The following is a 15,296-nucleotide window of genomic DNA, read 5'->3' on the forward strand; positions in this document are numbered from 1 at the left end:
CTGCATCAATACTGTCACCAAGGCCTGAGCTGCTGGACCCCTGGGAATCTAGGCAAGCCCTGGAGGGGGGTCCTGGCTCGCTCTCGCGCTCTCTCTCTCCATCTCTGCTATTTAGGGATGCTGGTGGGGTCTTTGCAGCGTCTCGGGGACTTGGAGTGCCTTGGATGGTCTGAGCTGGTCCTCAGGGAGGGATAGAAGCTGCCCCTCTGCTGGCTATCCCCCTGCCCCCACCTGGGGCCTCTGTCAGGCCCCCTCAGTTGCTTCCACCTCCCCTGCCAGAGATGTGGTGTCAGGTCTGGAGGACCCCTGGCGTGGTCACGGTTTCTAGAGTGGTCTGCCCTGGCCAGCCATACTGGGGGCAGAGGTGGCTTACCTGTGCCCAAGTTCTAACCACCCCTCGCCCTGATACCCGCCCCCCTGCCCGGGTCCTCGGCTGGCACACAGAGCTCTCCCTCCCCAGCCCCCATCAGTGCAGGGGTGGAGGTGGGGACACACATTGATAATGAGATTTTTGGCACCTTGGGTCTCTGGGAGAGACCGCCCGCGAGCTCCTTTCCCTGCCCGGGGAGGGGGCGGGCAGGCTCACCATGCAGGATGGGGACTGCCGGGCAGCCCGCCTGCTCACAGCTCTGGGGGTCTGGCTGCGCGGCTGCTGCCCAGACTTGCTTCCCGGGCGTGCTGTCTGGGCTCCGCAAGGCGCCATGCGTGGCCCCCGCCATGCCAGCCGGCTGGTAACTGATAGATAATTCATATTTTTCTCAAGTATGATTCCAAATTGACTGTTGCCTTTGGTCCTGCCCTTGCTTGGGAAAAACACCCTCGACAGGCCCCAAGGGATCACAGCTGTTAATAGGGTCTTTGGCTTCTGCCTGGCTGAGGCCCCCCACAAGTGTCCCAAGGTCTCACCTCCGTGCTCCTAGGGCGCTGACAGAGGGAAGGTGTGTGTGCAAATGCACAGGCACGAAACACCTCACACACATGCAAAGACGTGCACATGCTACATACATACACACGACTCCATACATGCACACGTGCACACAAACATGCGTGCTCACCTCTTCTGGCCGCTACCCAGGGCTGGAAAACTCCTTCCCGTGGAATCCAGGAGGGATGCATTGTGTGTAACTGAGCAGCTGGAGGAGGAATGTGTGTTCAGCCTCCAAGATCATAACCCGGGGACCAGGGGCAGGACGTGGTGGCAGTTTGACTGGCAGCGCCCAGGTCCCAGACCTGCTGCGGAGCCGTGGGCCTGGGTCCAAAAGTGGGAGGTAGCCTGATGGGTCACTGTGGGACAAACGAGCTGGCTCCTGGGACCACTTAGAACAGCACCTGGAGCCTGGGGACACCCCCCCCCCTTCGCAAATTGCTGCTCTTGAGCCATCCTAGCCAGGGCATGTCCTGTGTCGGGGTTGTCCTGTGACGGGCTCTCCAGGGCTCTGGGGGCTTCGGGGAGGGACAGACACCAAGTGGTCAGGGCTGTGCGTGGGGGCTCGCATCCATGGGCACTGATGCTCTTTGGACTGGTAGGTGGTGGAACCCGGCCAGGGATTGGTGTTTGCACCCTTGTCCCAGTGCCAAGCCCTCCCTGGCACACTGGGGCCTGGTTTCTGGGCCCTGACGGCCACTCCCTTCCTGGGCCCCCCAGGGATTGGCAATGACACGGACAGCTGGTCCCAGGAGTCCCAAGAAGCTGCCCGTGAGCAGGGCATCTGGATGCTATCCAGCCCTGCTCCATCCCCTAGGCTGAGCCTTGCCAGGGAAGGGGACTATCCTTGGGGACTGGTAGGTTTGGGAGGGGGCTCCGAGGTCAGCTAGCCATGGCTGGAGACCTGGCCCAGCCAGGCAGTGTGAGGCATGCAGGTGGGGTGCACACAGGCATGATGGCTCAGCGAGTCCCTGGGCGGCCTCCATGCAGCCTGCCAGCCTGGACACAGCTCCGTGAATGTACGAGTGCCAGTCCGTCCGTCCGTCCTGGGGCTGAGCCAGGCACACAGGGTGAGCGCAACCCTCCTGGCTGGGGAGGGTCCTGTGGGAGGCAGGTGGGGACGCACAGAGGCTCTGCACAGAGTTCCTGGTAGAATGTGGCTGAGTCAACACTAATGGATTTGGGAGAAAACTTTCCAGCGCCTTGGAGGTTTGCAAGCAGGAAAATAATAGTGGAGGTGTCCCAACATGATCACGGTATCAATTGCGTTATCCTAAAAGTTTATGGAATGCATAAGTGGAATTAATACCTTTTACTGGCACCAGAAGCAATTACGTGTATTTAAGGGCCAGGGAAGAGCTCTCACAGTGTCTGTTGTGGAGACAGGATGAGGAGCAAGCAGGGGAGATTGCAGGGATTGCTTGCGTGATGGGGAGCTCCAGGGGCAGACTCGCTCCTGCAGGCTGGCCCTGCTCCTAGCCTGCGCCGTGCACGGCCTCGTCTCTCTCCGTCCTCTGCAGGTGGAGCCCTTGGGCCTGCTGGTCATGGAACTTGGCCTTGGAAACCCCAGTGGGGCTGGGAAGGGCGCCAGCCCTGAGTCCTGGGGGCCGAGGGGTGCGCCAGGGGCGGCCTCCACCTCGCCCCACCTGGGCTCTTATAGGGGATGCAAGGGAGAGCCCCTGGGGGGTACGAGACCCGTCCACAGGCTTGGAGCTATGGGTCGGGCACGATGTAATCACTGCTTTATGAAGAATCATTTGTTTTCTGAGACGTCCCGAAAATGGGTATAGCTCCATAGATTCTAGATTGTCTTCCTAGCAGTCCTGACTGTAGCCAGTACCCTCCCCGCACCTTCCAGAAGCCATGCAGCAGCCCTGGTGAGGACCCCAGGGCTCAGGAAAGGCTGGAGCAGTGGGGATCAGGGGCCTGACCCCAGGCTTTTGTCAGGCAGCTAGTGGGGCCCCGGGAGAGTAGACAGCCTTCTCCCAGCTCCAGGGATGCCCCAGGACCCCCGTGAGCCACTGGCAGGAGAGGCTGACCCTCAGAGGACCAGGGCACCTGGGGCCCAGAGTGGGAGGTGCCTGTTTGCAGGTGGTGAGTGACTGACATCTGCCACTACACCTGAGAGAGTAGACCCGCCCGCCTTCACTGCCTGTTATTTATTGACAAATGACAATCCTTTGAGAGCACTTTATGATTCGAACACTCCAGGCTGACCAGGAAGGGCTGGGGCCCGGGAGCTGGGGAGCCAGACCTGGGACTCGACCCTCCCCTCCCCTCCCTGCACATCTCCCAGGCCCGGCTCCACACCTGTGTCTGGACCCCATTATAGGGGGAAGCCTGTCCTGGAACCGGTTGGAGGCTGCATCCCAGGTGTCCTGCAGCTTCAGCCTGTGGGACTCTGAGTGAGGGGCTCGGCTGAGCAGCCCGTGGAGCCTTTCTGTGGTCAGTTGTGGGGGAAATCTGGGTTGGATTTCCTTAGATCCCAAACTAGGAAGCCGAGCTCAAGTTCCTGGACCTGAGGCCCCAGACTTCTTCCCCCAGCCAGGGCTTCATCATCTCCAGATGGGGAAGCCCCTGGGCTCATCTGGGATTCTGGATGGGCCATAGGCTCCTATGAGGGCAGGAAAGCCCCCTGGAAAAAGTGACCAGCACTCCTGGCTTTAGTGAACTGGAAGTTCAGCGGTTGTCAGGGGACCCGCAGTGGCCTAAGCCCAAGGTCCCCCTGGGATTGCAGACCTGTGTCCTCCACCGTGGCCATGTACCATGGGGCGCGGAACCCTCTCCCCTCCTCTAGTACTCCTCTGTGAGGGGCTGTGGGGAGGATGAAGGGAGGTCCCCTCGGCCCATCACCACTTAGTACCAGGAGCCACTGCCCTCTGCAGGGGGATCGTGTGTTTTACCCTCGTGCCTTGCTGGGCATTTCAAGTTTCAATGAAAATTTCGATTCCAGCCAACCATTGCCTTAAAAGCTGGAAAATGACCACCCCCTCCCCAAGCATGTCCAGGGCGCCCCAGAGCTCTCTAGAGAAGCAGTGGGCTCTTCTCCTGCTGGCTCCGAGTGGAGTTTATTTAGAGTGAAGAAATAACACTCACCACTCCCTGGCCAGAGGGCATATCCGTAACTGTGGTGCTGAACGGGAGACTTCCCTGGAGCTTCTGTGGCAGGAAGGCCAGAGGCAGGACAGCCTGTGTGCCCAAGCTGACACCTGGCTCTCAAGCCCATCCTGAGCACCTGCCCACCCCCCACCCCCTACTGTGGCCCCAGCCTGGCTAAACCCCCGCCACACACACACACACACACACACACACACACACACTCCCCGAGCTAGAGCTACTGGCAGCTAGGCCAGCTCCAGCCCAAGGCCATTTGGAAGCTTCAGGGCACTGGGGGAAGGAGCTGGCCCCTCCGTGCCTGTACTCAGCAGACCAGTAGCAGTGTCCAGAACAGTGTGCCTACAGTTGGAGGATCCCAGGGCTAGCATTGCAGTAGAAGATGCCTAGCACCAAGAAGTTGGCCCTAGCACCCTGCCCAGGAGGACTGACCCCGAGGATCACCACATGGACAAGGCCAAGCCAGCTCAAAAGGCCACAAGTCAGGTGGAGGTGAGAGTTATAGGGGGCTCTTTCTCCTGGCAATTGAGAGGACCCTCTGTGGTGAGCAGAGCCGGGCTAGTGGCCAGCCGCCCCCCTCCATCCCCATGCCGTGTAGCTCTGTGGCCTGGCTCACAGCCCTGCTTGCTGGTTCCTTGCCAGAGCGTTTTCCCTACGGGGCCAGCCAGCGGAGTGTCTGCCTTCTCCAGGAGACCAGGACAGACAGGCACGGGCTCTCCAGCTGCCAAAGTTAGAAACCAAGTTCATAGGCAGAGGAACCGGTGTTTGGACCCGGCCGAGGCAGATCTTGGTGCTTCAGATGCAGCCACCATTTGTGCCCTTGGAGCAGGACGGTGGCTCCTGGTGGGAGTGCTAGGGCTCTCCGCAAGCGCAGCTGTGTCCCCAAAGACACAGCTGTGTCCCCAAAGCGCAGCTGTGTCCCCATGTCCTGCTTACCCACTCCATCCCCATAAATTTTTCAATTTATGTAAAAAGCAAATGCTGGCCCATAATCTACAATTAGATAATTCACATACGGTTCATCAGGAGTTGGCTTCATTTTAGAATATAATTTTACAATTCAATTTAGACTTCACTAAACAAAGGCATCTACTTACTAATTTTCCTAATCTAACTAGATAGCTACAAATTGATAGGGTTCAAATACATTGTAGTATGGCTATACCTTTAAGACAGTATCAAGACTTTATTTTCTAAAGTGGATGATTATCAGTATCCACATACCCATGGTAATGTTAACATTTCGCACTTCTTTACACATTAATTTGCTTAATCCACAACAATCCTTTGAGTTTGCCATTATTCCTATTTTATAGATGGAGAAATTGTATAAGCACCAATGAAACAGATGCTGTATATAATTTTATCAGGTTCTGGGGAAGTTCTTAGTATTCTAGAAAAAAAAATCAGTTAGTGAGAAATTAATATTGCTAAGTAAATAGGGTTTGAGGCTGGATGCCTTGGTTACAAAGGAAGAATGGAGGGAGGGCCAGAGTTTCACACACTGCTCCTGAGCCACATCTGGGACCCAGTGCCCCGGTCACTGAGGCCAAGGACAGGTCCTTGCCACTGGTCCCCTTGCCCCTGACCCCAGAGGAAGAAGCACATCGCATCTGGCACCCCTGCCCTTGCTTTGTCCCGTCACATGCCTCTTAGTGTCTTCATGGACCCAGGTCAAGCCTAGTAGTGACAAAGGGAGCTTAGGGGTGTCAGTGCTGCTCCGCCCCTACTTAGCTCGCAGCTTTTGGAAGCAAGGCTCTGGTGACAGTGCATGACCTTGAGGGTGGAGACCAGGTGTGCATGGACCTGGCATGAAGGAGGAGTGAGTGTAAGTGGTGGCGTCCAGGGTGGCCCCGGGAGCCCTGGAGAGAAGGCGGGGTAACTATACCCTGTCACGGGGCTCACTGTCTCCACGTCATTACTGCAGCCCAGGAAGCATCCCCAGACCCACCGGGGCCCTCCGTCCCCTCTGGGCACCACTGTGTCTCTCCTGCCTGGGTTGCTGCTGTGGGGCTCCCTCCCCACCTCACCCGGTGCCTGGTATCCACCTGCCTCTCTCCTGGGTCAGTAGGGTCACCCACTTAGCATGGGATGGAAGCCACTGGAAGGTGTCCCTGCCAGCCTCCAGCCATGTGTGGGCAAGGGACTGAGTAGGCCCAAGGCCCTGTGGCCTGGAGGCGAAGCCAAGAAGTGGGTGCTCTCCATCTCCCAGGGCACAGAGTCCAGGGCTCCTGATCTCTTGTTGGGGACCGGGCTCTAGGATGTGCCCAGGCAGGCTGCTCAGGCCAGCCTCTCCAGGTAGGCAGCTTCTGGTCCACAGCTTCTGGGGACGCTCCTGGACAGCGGTCAGAGTCACTCTGCACCTGCAAAGCCTGTTTTTGCCTCCATCTCTGGGCTCCAGTGAGGGGATCCCCCGCTGTTCAGTCTGTGAGCAGATGTATCCGTGTCCTCCCCCAGCCAGGAGCTCTTGTGGGATCAGAACAGCCTTCTTCCTCGGGCACATCTGCAGAGCCGGCACTGGCTGCTGCCCTACAGGTGTCCTGGAGCTCCCCGGAGCCACCAACCATCAGTCCTGTGGCCACAATGGGGTGTTGGCTGTGGGTTTCCTTGTGCATGGACCCCGGGTGCTCTGAAGTGGGCTGGGGTGATTGTTTCAGGTTGGCCTCGTCCCTGCTGTCCCATCCAGGCCTCCCTGACATGTGTCAGAGCCCACCCCATGCTCCCAACAGCTCTCCAGAAGTGGGAGAGGCCAGCAAGAAGGGGTGAAGCAGTGTGGCTTATGTCACCTGGGAGGCCCCTCATTACCTGGAAGTAGAAAGGGACCCAGGAGGACTGTCGGGGTGGGGGTGGGGCTGTTGGCCTGGGCTGGAGGATTGCTGTATGAACCCACAGAGGTTCTCTAGGAGAGATGGGTCTGTGGCCTTGGGTAAGTCCTCAGGGGTCCATAACCAGAGAGGACAGAAATGTGGCTCTGCACGCACGCATGCAAGCACGGGAAGCAGATAAAAGTGGGCTATAAAAAAAATCATTTAAAAAATAAAAGCCCCCCCCTTGCAGGCCCCGTCTTCCAGAATCTGTTGTAACAGATTCGCCCAAGCTGGTTAACGGTATTTGCGGTTTGCAAGATGCTACACGTCCCTGGAAAATGACAGACAACTTATTATCACCTCTCCACTGTCCTGTCCAAACCTGCCCGTGCCGGGCACCCAGCTGCTGGGGAGCGGGTGCGAGGAAATTAACAGCCACAGAGCTGCCGCGCCTGCCACCCGCCACCCCCGCGCCAGCCCTGCCAGGCCCTGGGCTCCCAGCCAGACGGGGCCCATCCTGGACTGTGGTGGGAGGAGGGCAGGAGAGGGGGAGGGTCTGGGTGGGGGAGGGCAGGGATGGGCACACACCAGCATTTGGGCAAACCGTTTCCTGCAAGCTCGGAGGAATACACGCATCCCAGAGCAGACAAGTCCAGGCGGCTCTGTGTCAACAGCCGAAGATAAATAAGATTTTATCAGCTCAGAATCTGTTGAAACACATCCATCTAGCGGTTCTAGGGAAGGAGAGGTGAGAGGGAGGGAGAGAGAGGAAGTGTCTTCACGTGACCTTTTCTATAGAGTAGACAGGACCCGGGAGTCTTCCTCCAGGAGCTACGGGGAGGGGGGAAAGGAGCTAGCTGAAGGGTGGGGCTCACACCCTCTGAGACACAGGCCCTTCAGTGTCCAAGTCTGTCACCTCCTACAGGCCCCCACCCTGACCCCACCCCAAGTCTGACCATCCCAGGCCCCCCTCCCAAGCGCCCCTCCTGCCCCTGTAGCCCAGCCAGATGCTTCCAGGTGGAGGGAAACCTCAGGCATCCCTCCAACGTGGCTCAACCCCAACCTGGCCTGGCATCTGTGGGTTCAACCCCTGCAGGGGTGGGACTGGCGAGTGTTCATGCCCAAGGCCACATTAGCAGCCAGCTGCGGGTGGCACTGGGTTGGGGCCAGGCCCAAGGCTGGAGGTGGCCTTGAGAGGGACCCGGAGGGAGGAAGCAGCGAGCACCCTCCTCGTGTGCCCAGGCGGCCGCACTCGCGGTGCAGGCGGCTCCGGCTCCGGTACCGCGGACAGCTCCTGGCGGCTCCTCCCCGAGGCGGGGCGTCCCCGGCGCTCTCCTGGGGCCTCGGGTGGGCGAGTCCTGACCTGAGGAGCACCCGTGGGCGCCCCCACCCGCTGGGCTGCAGGACCTCGAGAGGGGCTCGTGCACCGTCTCCGCCCGCACTCGGAGCCCCAACCCCGCTGTTGGGACCCGGCCAAGCTGTCCCCGCAGTCTGGGCTGTGCCCCGAGCCCTGCTCCATCCCGGCTGGTGCTGAGCCACAGGCTGTGGAGGGAGCACCAGGTCGGGGGACTGAGTGATGGGAGCCCACTGGCTGGTCGCTCCGGGGAGGGGACTGCAGGGCCTGCCCGCCCCTGGGGACACTCTCAGTCCTGCTCACAGAGGGACAAGGAACTGTCCCACCCAGGAATGACCACGGCGCACTAACAACAGGGTCTAAGGGTGGTAGTTGTAGTAAGTCACCGGGCCCTCCTCCTCCAGGCCTGGGAGAGGCTTGTCCAGTGGTTTACAGCATCCCAGCAGCCAAGCATCAGAGCCAGACCCGGGACCCCGGCCAGACTTCAAAGGCCCGTGACCATGACCTGCCCCTCCCAGGCCAGGCCTGTTTCTCAGCATGTCTGCACCCACCCAGGGACGAGACAGGCCCCTCTCTGAGCGTCCTCTGCGTGTACCCTCTCACCCCAGGGCACCTCACTCACTGGACACCTCTTGTAGGCCCTCCTGGGGTCCCGGTTGACCCTGCAGGGGGCGAGGATGCCCTCTAGAATCCAGCAGCTGATGCAGGAGGGCCGGTCCCACTGCTCACCCGCTGAGGCCGGCCAGCAGGAGCCAGCACCAGAGCTGTGTGCTTTCACATGCAAGGCTCCAGTAAGTCTAGATTCTTCTGGGGCTTGAAGGGGCTTAGTGAGTCTAGGGCCTGGCAAACAATAGGCACTCAACAAATGCTTGCTGAGTGCATGGCTGTCTGGATCCCGGCTTCACCCTCTCATTAGTTGTGTTCAGGTCCCTGCAGTCCAGTGAGGACTCATGGTTCCCTGTGGGGCCCTCCTCCACCAGGGACACCCCCTGGGTGACTGCTCTCATGTGGAGTCGCTCAAGTGCCTCCAGGATGCTTGCCAGACAGTTCCCTGCCTGAAACTACCTGCACCTTGTCTGAGAGTCAGAGACCAGTCCTGAAGCCTCACTTGTGGGTGGACAAGGGAGCTGGGTGCTCAACTCACACCGAATGCTTGCTTTGGGCTGGGCTGCTGCTGCTCTGGGCACAGTCCTTGGGGGGGGGGGTGCTCAGCCTATCCCCCAAACTGGTGCTTTGGGGAGTGAAGGGGCAGCATTTGTACTGATGGGGACACTGGAGCTCAGCGGTCACCCCTGGGAAGAGGCTGCCCCCCACTCTCCATGGGACTCCCGAGCCCACCTTTCAGCAGCCCTGGTTTCTGCTTTTCCCCGGCAGTGCTTCACCCCTACCCCTAGGGTTGTGCGGGATCATTCTCTCCTCCCCAGAGGTGGGGGTCCCAGGTACGGGGTGGTGAGCTGCACTGGGCTCTGGGGACCCCGGTGCATGGGGTACTTGTGAGGGGGTGAGCCCACTGGGCATCCAGCTCCCATCCGTGATGGGGGCGTGAGGGAAAGTTGAACAGGGTCCAGCACCCGAGGTTGCCACCAGGGATACCCCAGCCCACTTGTCCTCCTGACCCCCTTGGACTCCACTCTGGGTGTGTTTCCAGGAGGAAGCCCTGGGCAGCTCATCAGCAGAGGGGTGGCTCACACCGAGGGGCTAAGGGGTTCGAGGGCCTAGGGCAGCCCTACCCTTGCTTTTGCATACTTGGAGTTGCTGAGGATGTCAGTCCCTGAGCGCCTACCGGGTCCCTTGATGGCCAGAGAGGGGGCTCTGGTGGCCAGTGGGGGCCTTACCTTTGCAGATGAGGGTGGTAGGGCCCCCCAGCTTCCTTGGCAAATGGGGGTTGAGACCTACTCCTTCTCTGGCTCTGCCAGCAGCTCCATGCATCCAGCCTCAGTTGCCCTGACTGTACCACGGTGGGTACAGTTCCTGCTGTGAACCTTCCTCCCCAGTCTGTGGCCCAGTCTGCTTTGATGCACCACACGGTGGTGGCCAGACCCCAGCAGGCCACCTCTCAGAAGCAGTGTCTCCCAGCACAGTAGTTTCCCTGGCTGAACCATGGTGGTGTGGGGGGAAGATGGGGCACCCTTCTGGCCTTTGTGACTGGGGTAACTCCAGGTCATTGGGGCTTTGTGGGGGGGCATAGGGGTTATGGGGTGAGGACAGGAAGTGTCCTGTGAATCTGAGAACCGGAACATTCTCCATTGTGCCTGGGGGAAGGAAGCATAAGGAGCCTTGGATAGGTCCCCAGAAGCCGGTCAGCTTGGAAACCAGTGGGCACCCCTGTGGCCAACAGCTTTGAAATCAGAGCTGGCCAGGGCCCTTAGGTGGGTGACATGGTCTGCTGGGCGCTAGTCCCAGAGGAAGGGCGTCATGTGATCCTCCCTGGGACAGGGTGCCAGGCTACAGGGACTGGAGCTCTGAGGTCAGAGGGCCCTCCAGCGCAGTGGCCATGTCCGGCTGCAGAGCTCAACCCCTCAGACTTGCTGAACCCCTAGGGAGTTCCTTCGTAAAACTTGAGTGCATACGGGCACCCAGCCTGTCTCAAAATTACATGTTTCTCACCAAAATGTCCAAAAAGCCTAACTTTGGGCTTTTAAGAACTTTGATGCTGCAAATCCCCTACTGCGGCAGATCCCTATGCAGACTGGGGGGTTAAGGTCCAGAGTGGGGAAAGCCAGGCTCAGCAGGGCAGACCTGGTGCCAGTCCCCACTCTCAGCAGCTCCTCGCTTCCTGGACTTTACTGTTCTCACCTGTAAGATGGACATGACGGTGCTAACCTCTGCAGCCGCCGAGTCCAGACAGAAAGTCCAGCTGCTCTCCCTGTGCCCAAACTGGCCAGGTGCTGCGAGCAGGTGAGGGGTGCCCGGAGGAGGCACTTTGAAGGACAGTAGAGGGCGAGCAGGTCATGGGCGAGCTGGGGGCGGGACTCCTGACCCGGGTGGGGGCGCGGCGCCCGAGGGTGCTGCCTTGGGGCTGGACTGCAACCCTGCCCCCTCTGCCCCCATCAGTACTCCCCACTGTTGAAGAAGCTCTACTGCCAAATCGCCAAGACATGCCCCATCCAGATCAAGGTGTCCACCCCGCCGCCCCCGGGCACCGTCATCCGGGCCATGCCCGTCTACAAGAAGGCGGAGCACGTGACTGAGGTTGTGAAGCGCTGCCCCAACCATGAGCTTGGGCGGGACTTCAACGAAGGTGAGACCTCCAGCCCTTGTGCCCAGCGGCCGGGGTGCCGGGCAGCCTGCGGAGGGGAGAGCTGGCCTCGGACCTCCTGGCTGGGAGACAGCAATGCTGGCAGGATGGGCTCAGTGTTTCCCTGCCCAGCCCCGTCTCCTCCCAGGTGTACCTGGGGGCCCAGGGCACGGGTGCAGGCTCCCACAGGACGGCAGGCAGCAGGGCTGCCGGGCCAGGCACCCTGAGGGCACCAGGGTGGCCAGTCGGCCTCAGACCCCCCTCCCCAGGAGGCCATTGGGACCAGCCCTGTGGTCCCCAGTCTGCTGCGATGTGCCTGCCACAGGGTGGCTGGACCCCAGCTGGGCACCCCTCTGAAGCGGCGTCCCCTCCCGGCAGGACAGTCTGCTCCGGCCAGCCACCTCATCCGGGTGGAGGGCAACAATCTCTCGCAGTATGTGGACGACCCTGTCACGGGCAGGCAGAGTGTCATGGTTCCCTACGAACCTCCGCAGGTAGGCCTGGGGCCCTGCAGGTAGCCACAGGGTGGGGAGCGGCCTGTCCAAAAGCACTCATGTCACCTCAGTCAGCCAACCCACCTGTCCCCAGCGTCTCGGAGTTAAATTCTCCCATGGAGCAAGGCCCTTGCCCTCACCCCCGTGCCCTGTGCTCCCTGCATTCATTTATGGCCTCTGGAGGAGAGAGGTAGGCGGGCCACAGGCAGGGCCTGGAGGTGAGAGATGAGGCTGGTGGGAGGTGAGTGGGGTGGAGAGCCCCCATCCAGGCTCTGCTATGACCTGAAGGCAGCAGAAGGTTCTAGGTCTCCTGAGAGGGCCCAGTTGTAGTGTAGAGCTGGAGGTGGAACCAAGTGGGGTGGGAGGCTGAGGGGTGATGGTGGGTGGGCGGTGGGATGGGGGAGAGAGGTGGGCCCCAGCTGTGCATCCTGTGGGCCATGCTTCCCCAGTGGAGTGGGCACAGTGAGCCCCCATCTTTCCTTTACCTGGCTCTGGCCCCTAGACTGCAATCAGACCCCGGGACCCCAACCTCTACCTGCCCCTCCCCACCTCCCAGACCCCCAGGAAGGGGTGTGACCACCCTGCCTGCCCTCCTTCCCCAGCCCTACTCACCTACCAGAGCTGGCCAGGCAAGCAGGACTCTCCTGCCCCCTGGTGGCTGCCATGTGCCAACAGTTCTGTGAAAGGCCAGGTTTGCCTAAGCCAGAGACTTGAGTTTGATCTCCTGACCCAGGGAAATCATGACAACTGCCCATTTTGTAGTCCTGGAATATAGAAGAACCCAGTCCGTAGTCCTGGGTTCATGCCTCAGCTGTCCACGGACTCCCTGGGAAATGGGCAAATGTGCTGAAGATGTAGGTCCACTCCGATGGCTCTGGTCCGTCCCTCTGCCAGAACAGTGCCATGCACCCTTCTGCCCAGGAGAGCCCACAGCAAGCAGAACCCTGTGCACCTGCTCGCCCATACCCAGCCTCCAAGGCTTGACTTCTAATCTGTGTTAGGGGTGATGGCTGGAGCAAGCAGACCACAGGACTCTGCCTCCAAGAGCCAACACAGTACATGGCAGTCAGTGGATGGATGGATGGATGGATGGATGGATGGATGGATGGATGGCCGGCTGGGCAGGTCGATGGGTGGATGGTTTGGATGGTTGGATGAATAGATGAGTAGGTGGATGGAGGTGGATAATTTTGATGGATGGATAGATGGATGAGTGGACAGAAAGTGGATAGATAGATGGACAAGTAGGCGGATGGGTGGATGGTTTGGATGGATGGATGAGTAGGTGTGTGTGTGGGTGAAGATGGATAGAGGTGGATGGATGAATGGAGGTGGATAATTTGCGTGGAGGTGGATGAGTGCATGCAAATGGCTGGCTGGCTGGCTGGCTGGCTGGCAGAGGACCACAATGCAAGGGCTGCCTCCACCCCATGCCTACCCAGAGTCAGGATCTCCCACCTCAGTGGTTTGGGGCCTGTGTGCTGACAACACAGCCGTCCCCCCACTTCTCCTGTGTGTAGGTGGGGACAGAATTCACCACCATCCTGTACAACTTCATGTGCAACAGCAGTTGTGTGGGGGGCATGAACCGGCGGCCCATCCTCATCATCATCACACTGGAGACCCGGGAGTGAGTCTGCTGGGAATGTGGGGTGGGGTAGGGCTGGCTGGGGGCTTGAGGCAGTGCTCCCGGGGTCTGGACACGGTAAGGGATGGTACAAGCTCTGGGAAGGGGAGTTTAAGGAGGGATGGACGCCCTCCCTGGCTGCAAAGGAGACTTGAGGGGGATCTGGTGTCCCAGGGTGGCTGGGTGCTCAGCCTTCACCCTCAACTCATCAAGACCCCCCTGTGCGAGGTGGGTGGGGAGGGTGAGCAGGGCTGGCAGGGCTGAGGACAGGCCCCCGAAGCTCATGGTTCTGGCTGTGCCCCTCCAAACCCGCCAGCGGACAGGTGCTGGGCCGCCGGTCCTTTGAGGGCCGCATCTGTGCCTGTCCTGGCCGAGACCGCAAAGCCGACGAAGACCACTACCGTGAGCAGCAGGCCCTGAGCGAGAGCGCAGCCAAGAACGGGGCCGCCAGCAAGCGCGGTGAGTGGGCTGGGCTGGGGCATGGGGCCGCCCAGGGTGTCAGATGGAGCTGGACCTCCCTCCGGGTGCGAGCCTGCAAGCCATGTGGCCGCCCTGGCTCCAGCTCCACCCAGCATGGTCCCACCCCGGGGGCAGGTATCCCTATGGCTTGACCTGCCCACCCCTGAAGCCTCTCCCTGCGTCCCCCTGCAGCCTTCAAACAGAGCCCCCCTGCCGTCCCTGCCCTGGGTGCCAACGTGAAGAAAAGAAGGCACGGGGACGAGGACGTGTACTACATGCACGTGAGTGTCCTCCGTCTGCAGAGCACACGCTGGGGCAGTGGGGAGGGGCCCTGGCCTAACTCTGAGAGCTGAGACCCTGGGCTCTGCAGGCAGCAGGCCAGGTGGCCCTGGGAGAACTAGCTCCCGGAAAGCCAGACTGCAGGGAATGGGGGTCCACCCAGTCAGCGACTGTGTGTGCTGCTGCTCCCCCAAATGCAAGAAGTGTCTCTGAAACAGGGAGGATGCAGACCCCTCCAGGGGGACAGTGCGTTAGGGGTCACAGAATCCTGAAGTCTGGCAGGCACAGCACTGCGACCCCAGTTTATACAGCTGTCACGTGGGTCAAACTACCCACAAGCTTTGCCAGGACGGGTCTTCTATCATGTGAACTTGTTTTTTCACTCTCTCAAGAATGAGTCCCTGATTCTCCAACCCCTGTATGTGTTGGGTGCCCCCACCCCAGCACCCGGAGTGTGTAGAGCCCCAGGGATAGGGGAGTGGGGGTGCTCACTGGGCCCCAGACCTGCCCCTGGGGAAGAGGATACTAGGGAGCTCCGTGAAAGGAGAGATGCTTCGCTGCAACCTGGGGTTCCCCCGAGGCCCCCCAGGGCCCTGTGCAGAGGGTCCTCCTGTCTGTGCTCAGGTGCGGGGCCGAGAGAACTTTGAGGTCCTGATGAAGGTCAAAGAGAGCCTGGAGCTGATGGAGCTGGTGCCACAGCAGCTGGTGGACACGTACCGGCAGCAGCAGCAGCAGCAGCTCCTGCAGAGGCCGTGAGTGCAGCCCTCCAGTCCCCGGCCCCCCCCTGCTGACACCTGGTGGGAAGGGCGGAACACGTCCACAGCAGCACCACAAGTCCCTTCCCCAAGGACGTGGGCGCCCCCAGGACAGGCACCCAGGGCCCCCACTTGGCATCCCCCTCCCCCTGGGAGCCTTCTGTGTACCATGGCCGTGTGGGCCACCCCTCACCGCTCCCAAGGTGGGGGGCCTCCTCCTAAGTGTCTGCTGACCGGAAGGGGA

General features: G+C 60.4%; 2 protein-coding genes across 8 annotated transcripts in view; both read left to right on the forward strand.

Annotated features, from left to right (window-relative positions):
• The window catches only part of SMIM1 (small integral membrane protein 1 (Vel blood group)), a 177,610-nt gene that overhangs the window by 115,277 nt on the left and 47,037 nt on the right, over nt 1-15,296 (forward strand). The gene's annotated exons all lie outside the window — the stretch shown is intronic.
• Nucleotides 1-15,296, forward strand: part of TP73 (tumor protein p73) — a 63,210-nt gene that overhangs the window by 44,608 nt on the left and 3,306 nt on the right. For 5 of the 7 annotated variants that reach the window (XM_025427382.3, XM_035716518.2, XM_049110520.1 and 2 more), the window contains exons 5-11: nt 8,839-8,991; nt 11,255-11,441; nt 11,817-11,932; nt 13,453-13,562; nt 13,876-14,018; nt 14,211-14,299; nt 14,922-15,049. In XM_025427382.3, coding sequence (XP_025283167.3) covers nt 8,839-8,991; nt 11,255-11,441; nt 11,817-11,932; nt 13,453-13,562; nt 13,876-14,018; nt 14,211-14,299; nt 14,922-15,049 — 926 coding nt within the window. The remainder of the gene's footprint in view (nt 1-8,838; nt 8,992-11,254; nt 11,442-11,816; nt 11,933-13,452; nt 13,563-13,875; nt 14,019-14,210; nt 14,300-14,921; nt 15,050-15,296) is intronic. The other 2 variants (XM_049110522.1, XM_035716519.2) reach the window with 1 other exon arrangement.

The sequence above is a fragment of the Canis lupus genome, chromosome 5 (assembly GCF_003254725.2).
Source record: "Canis lupus dingo isolate Sandy chromosome 5, ASM325472v2, whole genome shotgun sequence".
In the NCBI taxonomy this organism is placed as follows: Eukaryota; Metazoa; Chordata; class Mammalia; order Carnivora; family Canidae; genus Canis; species Canis lupus.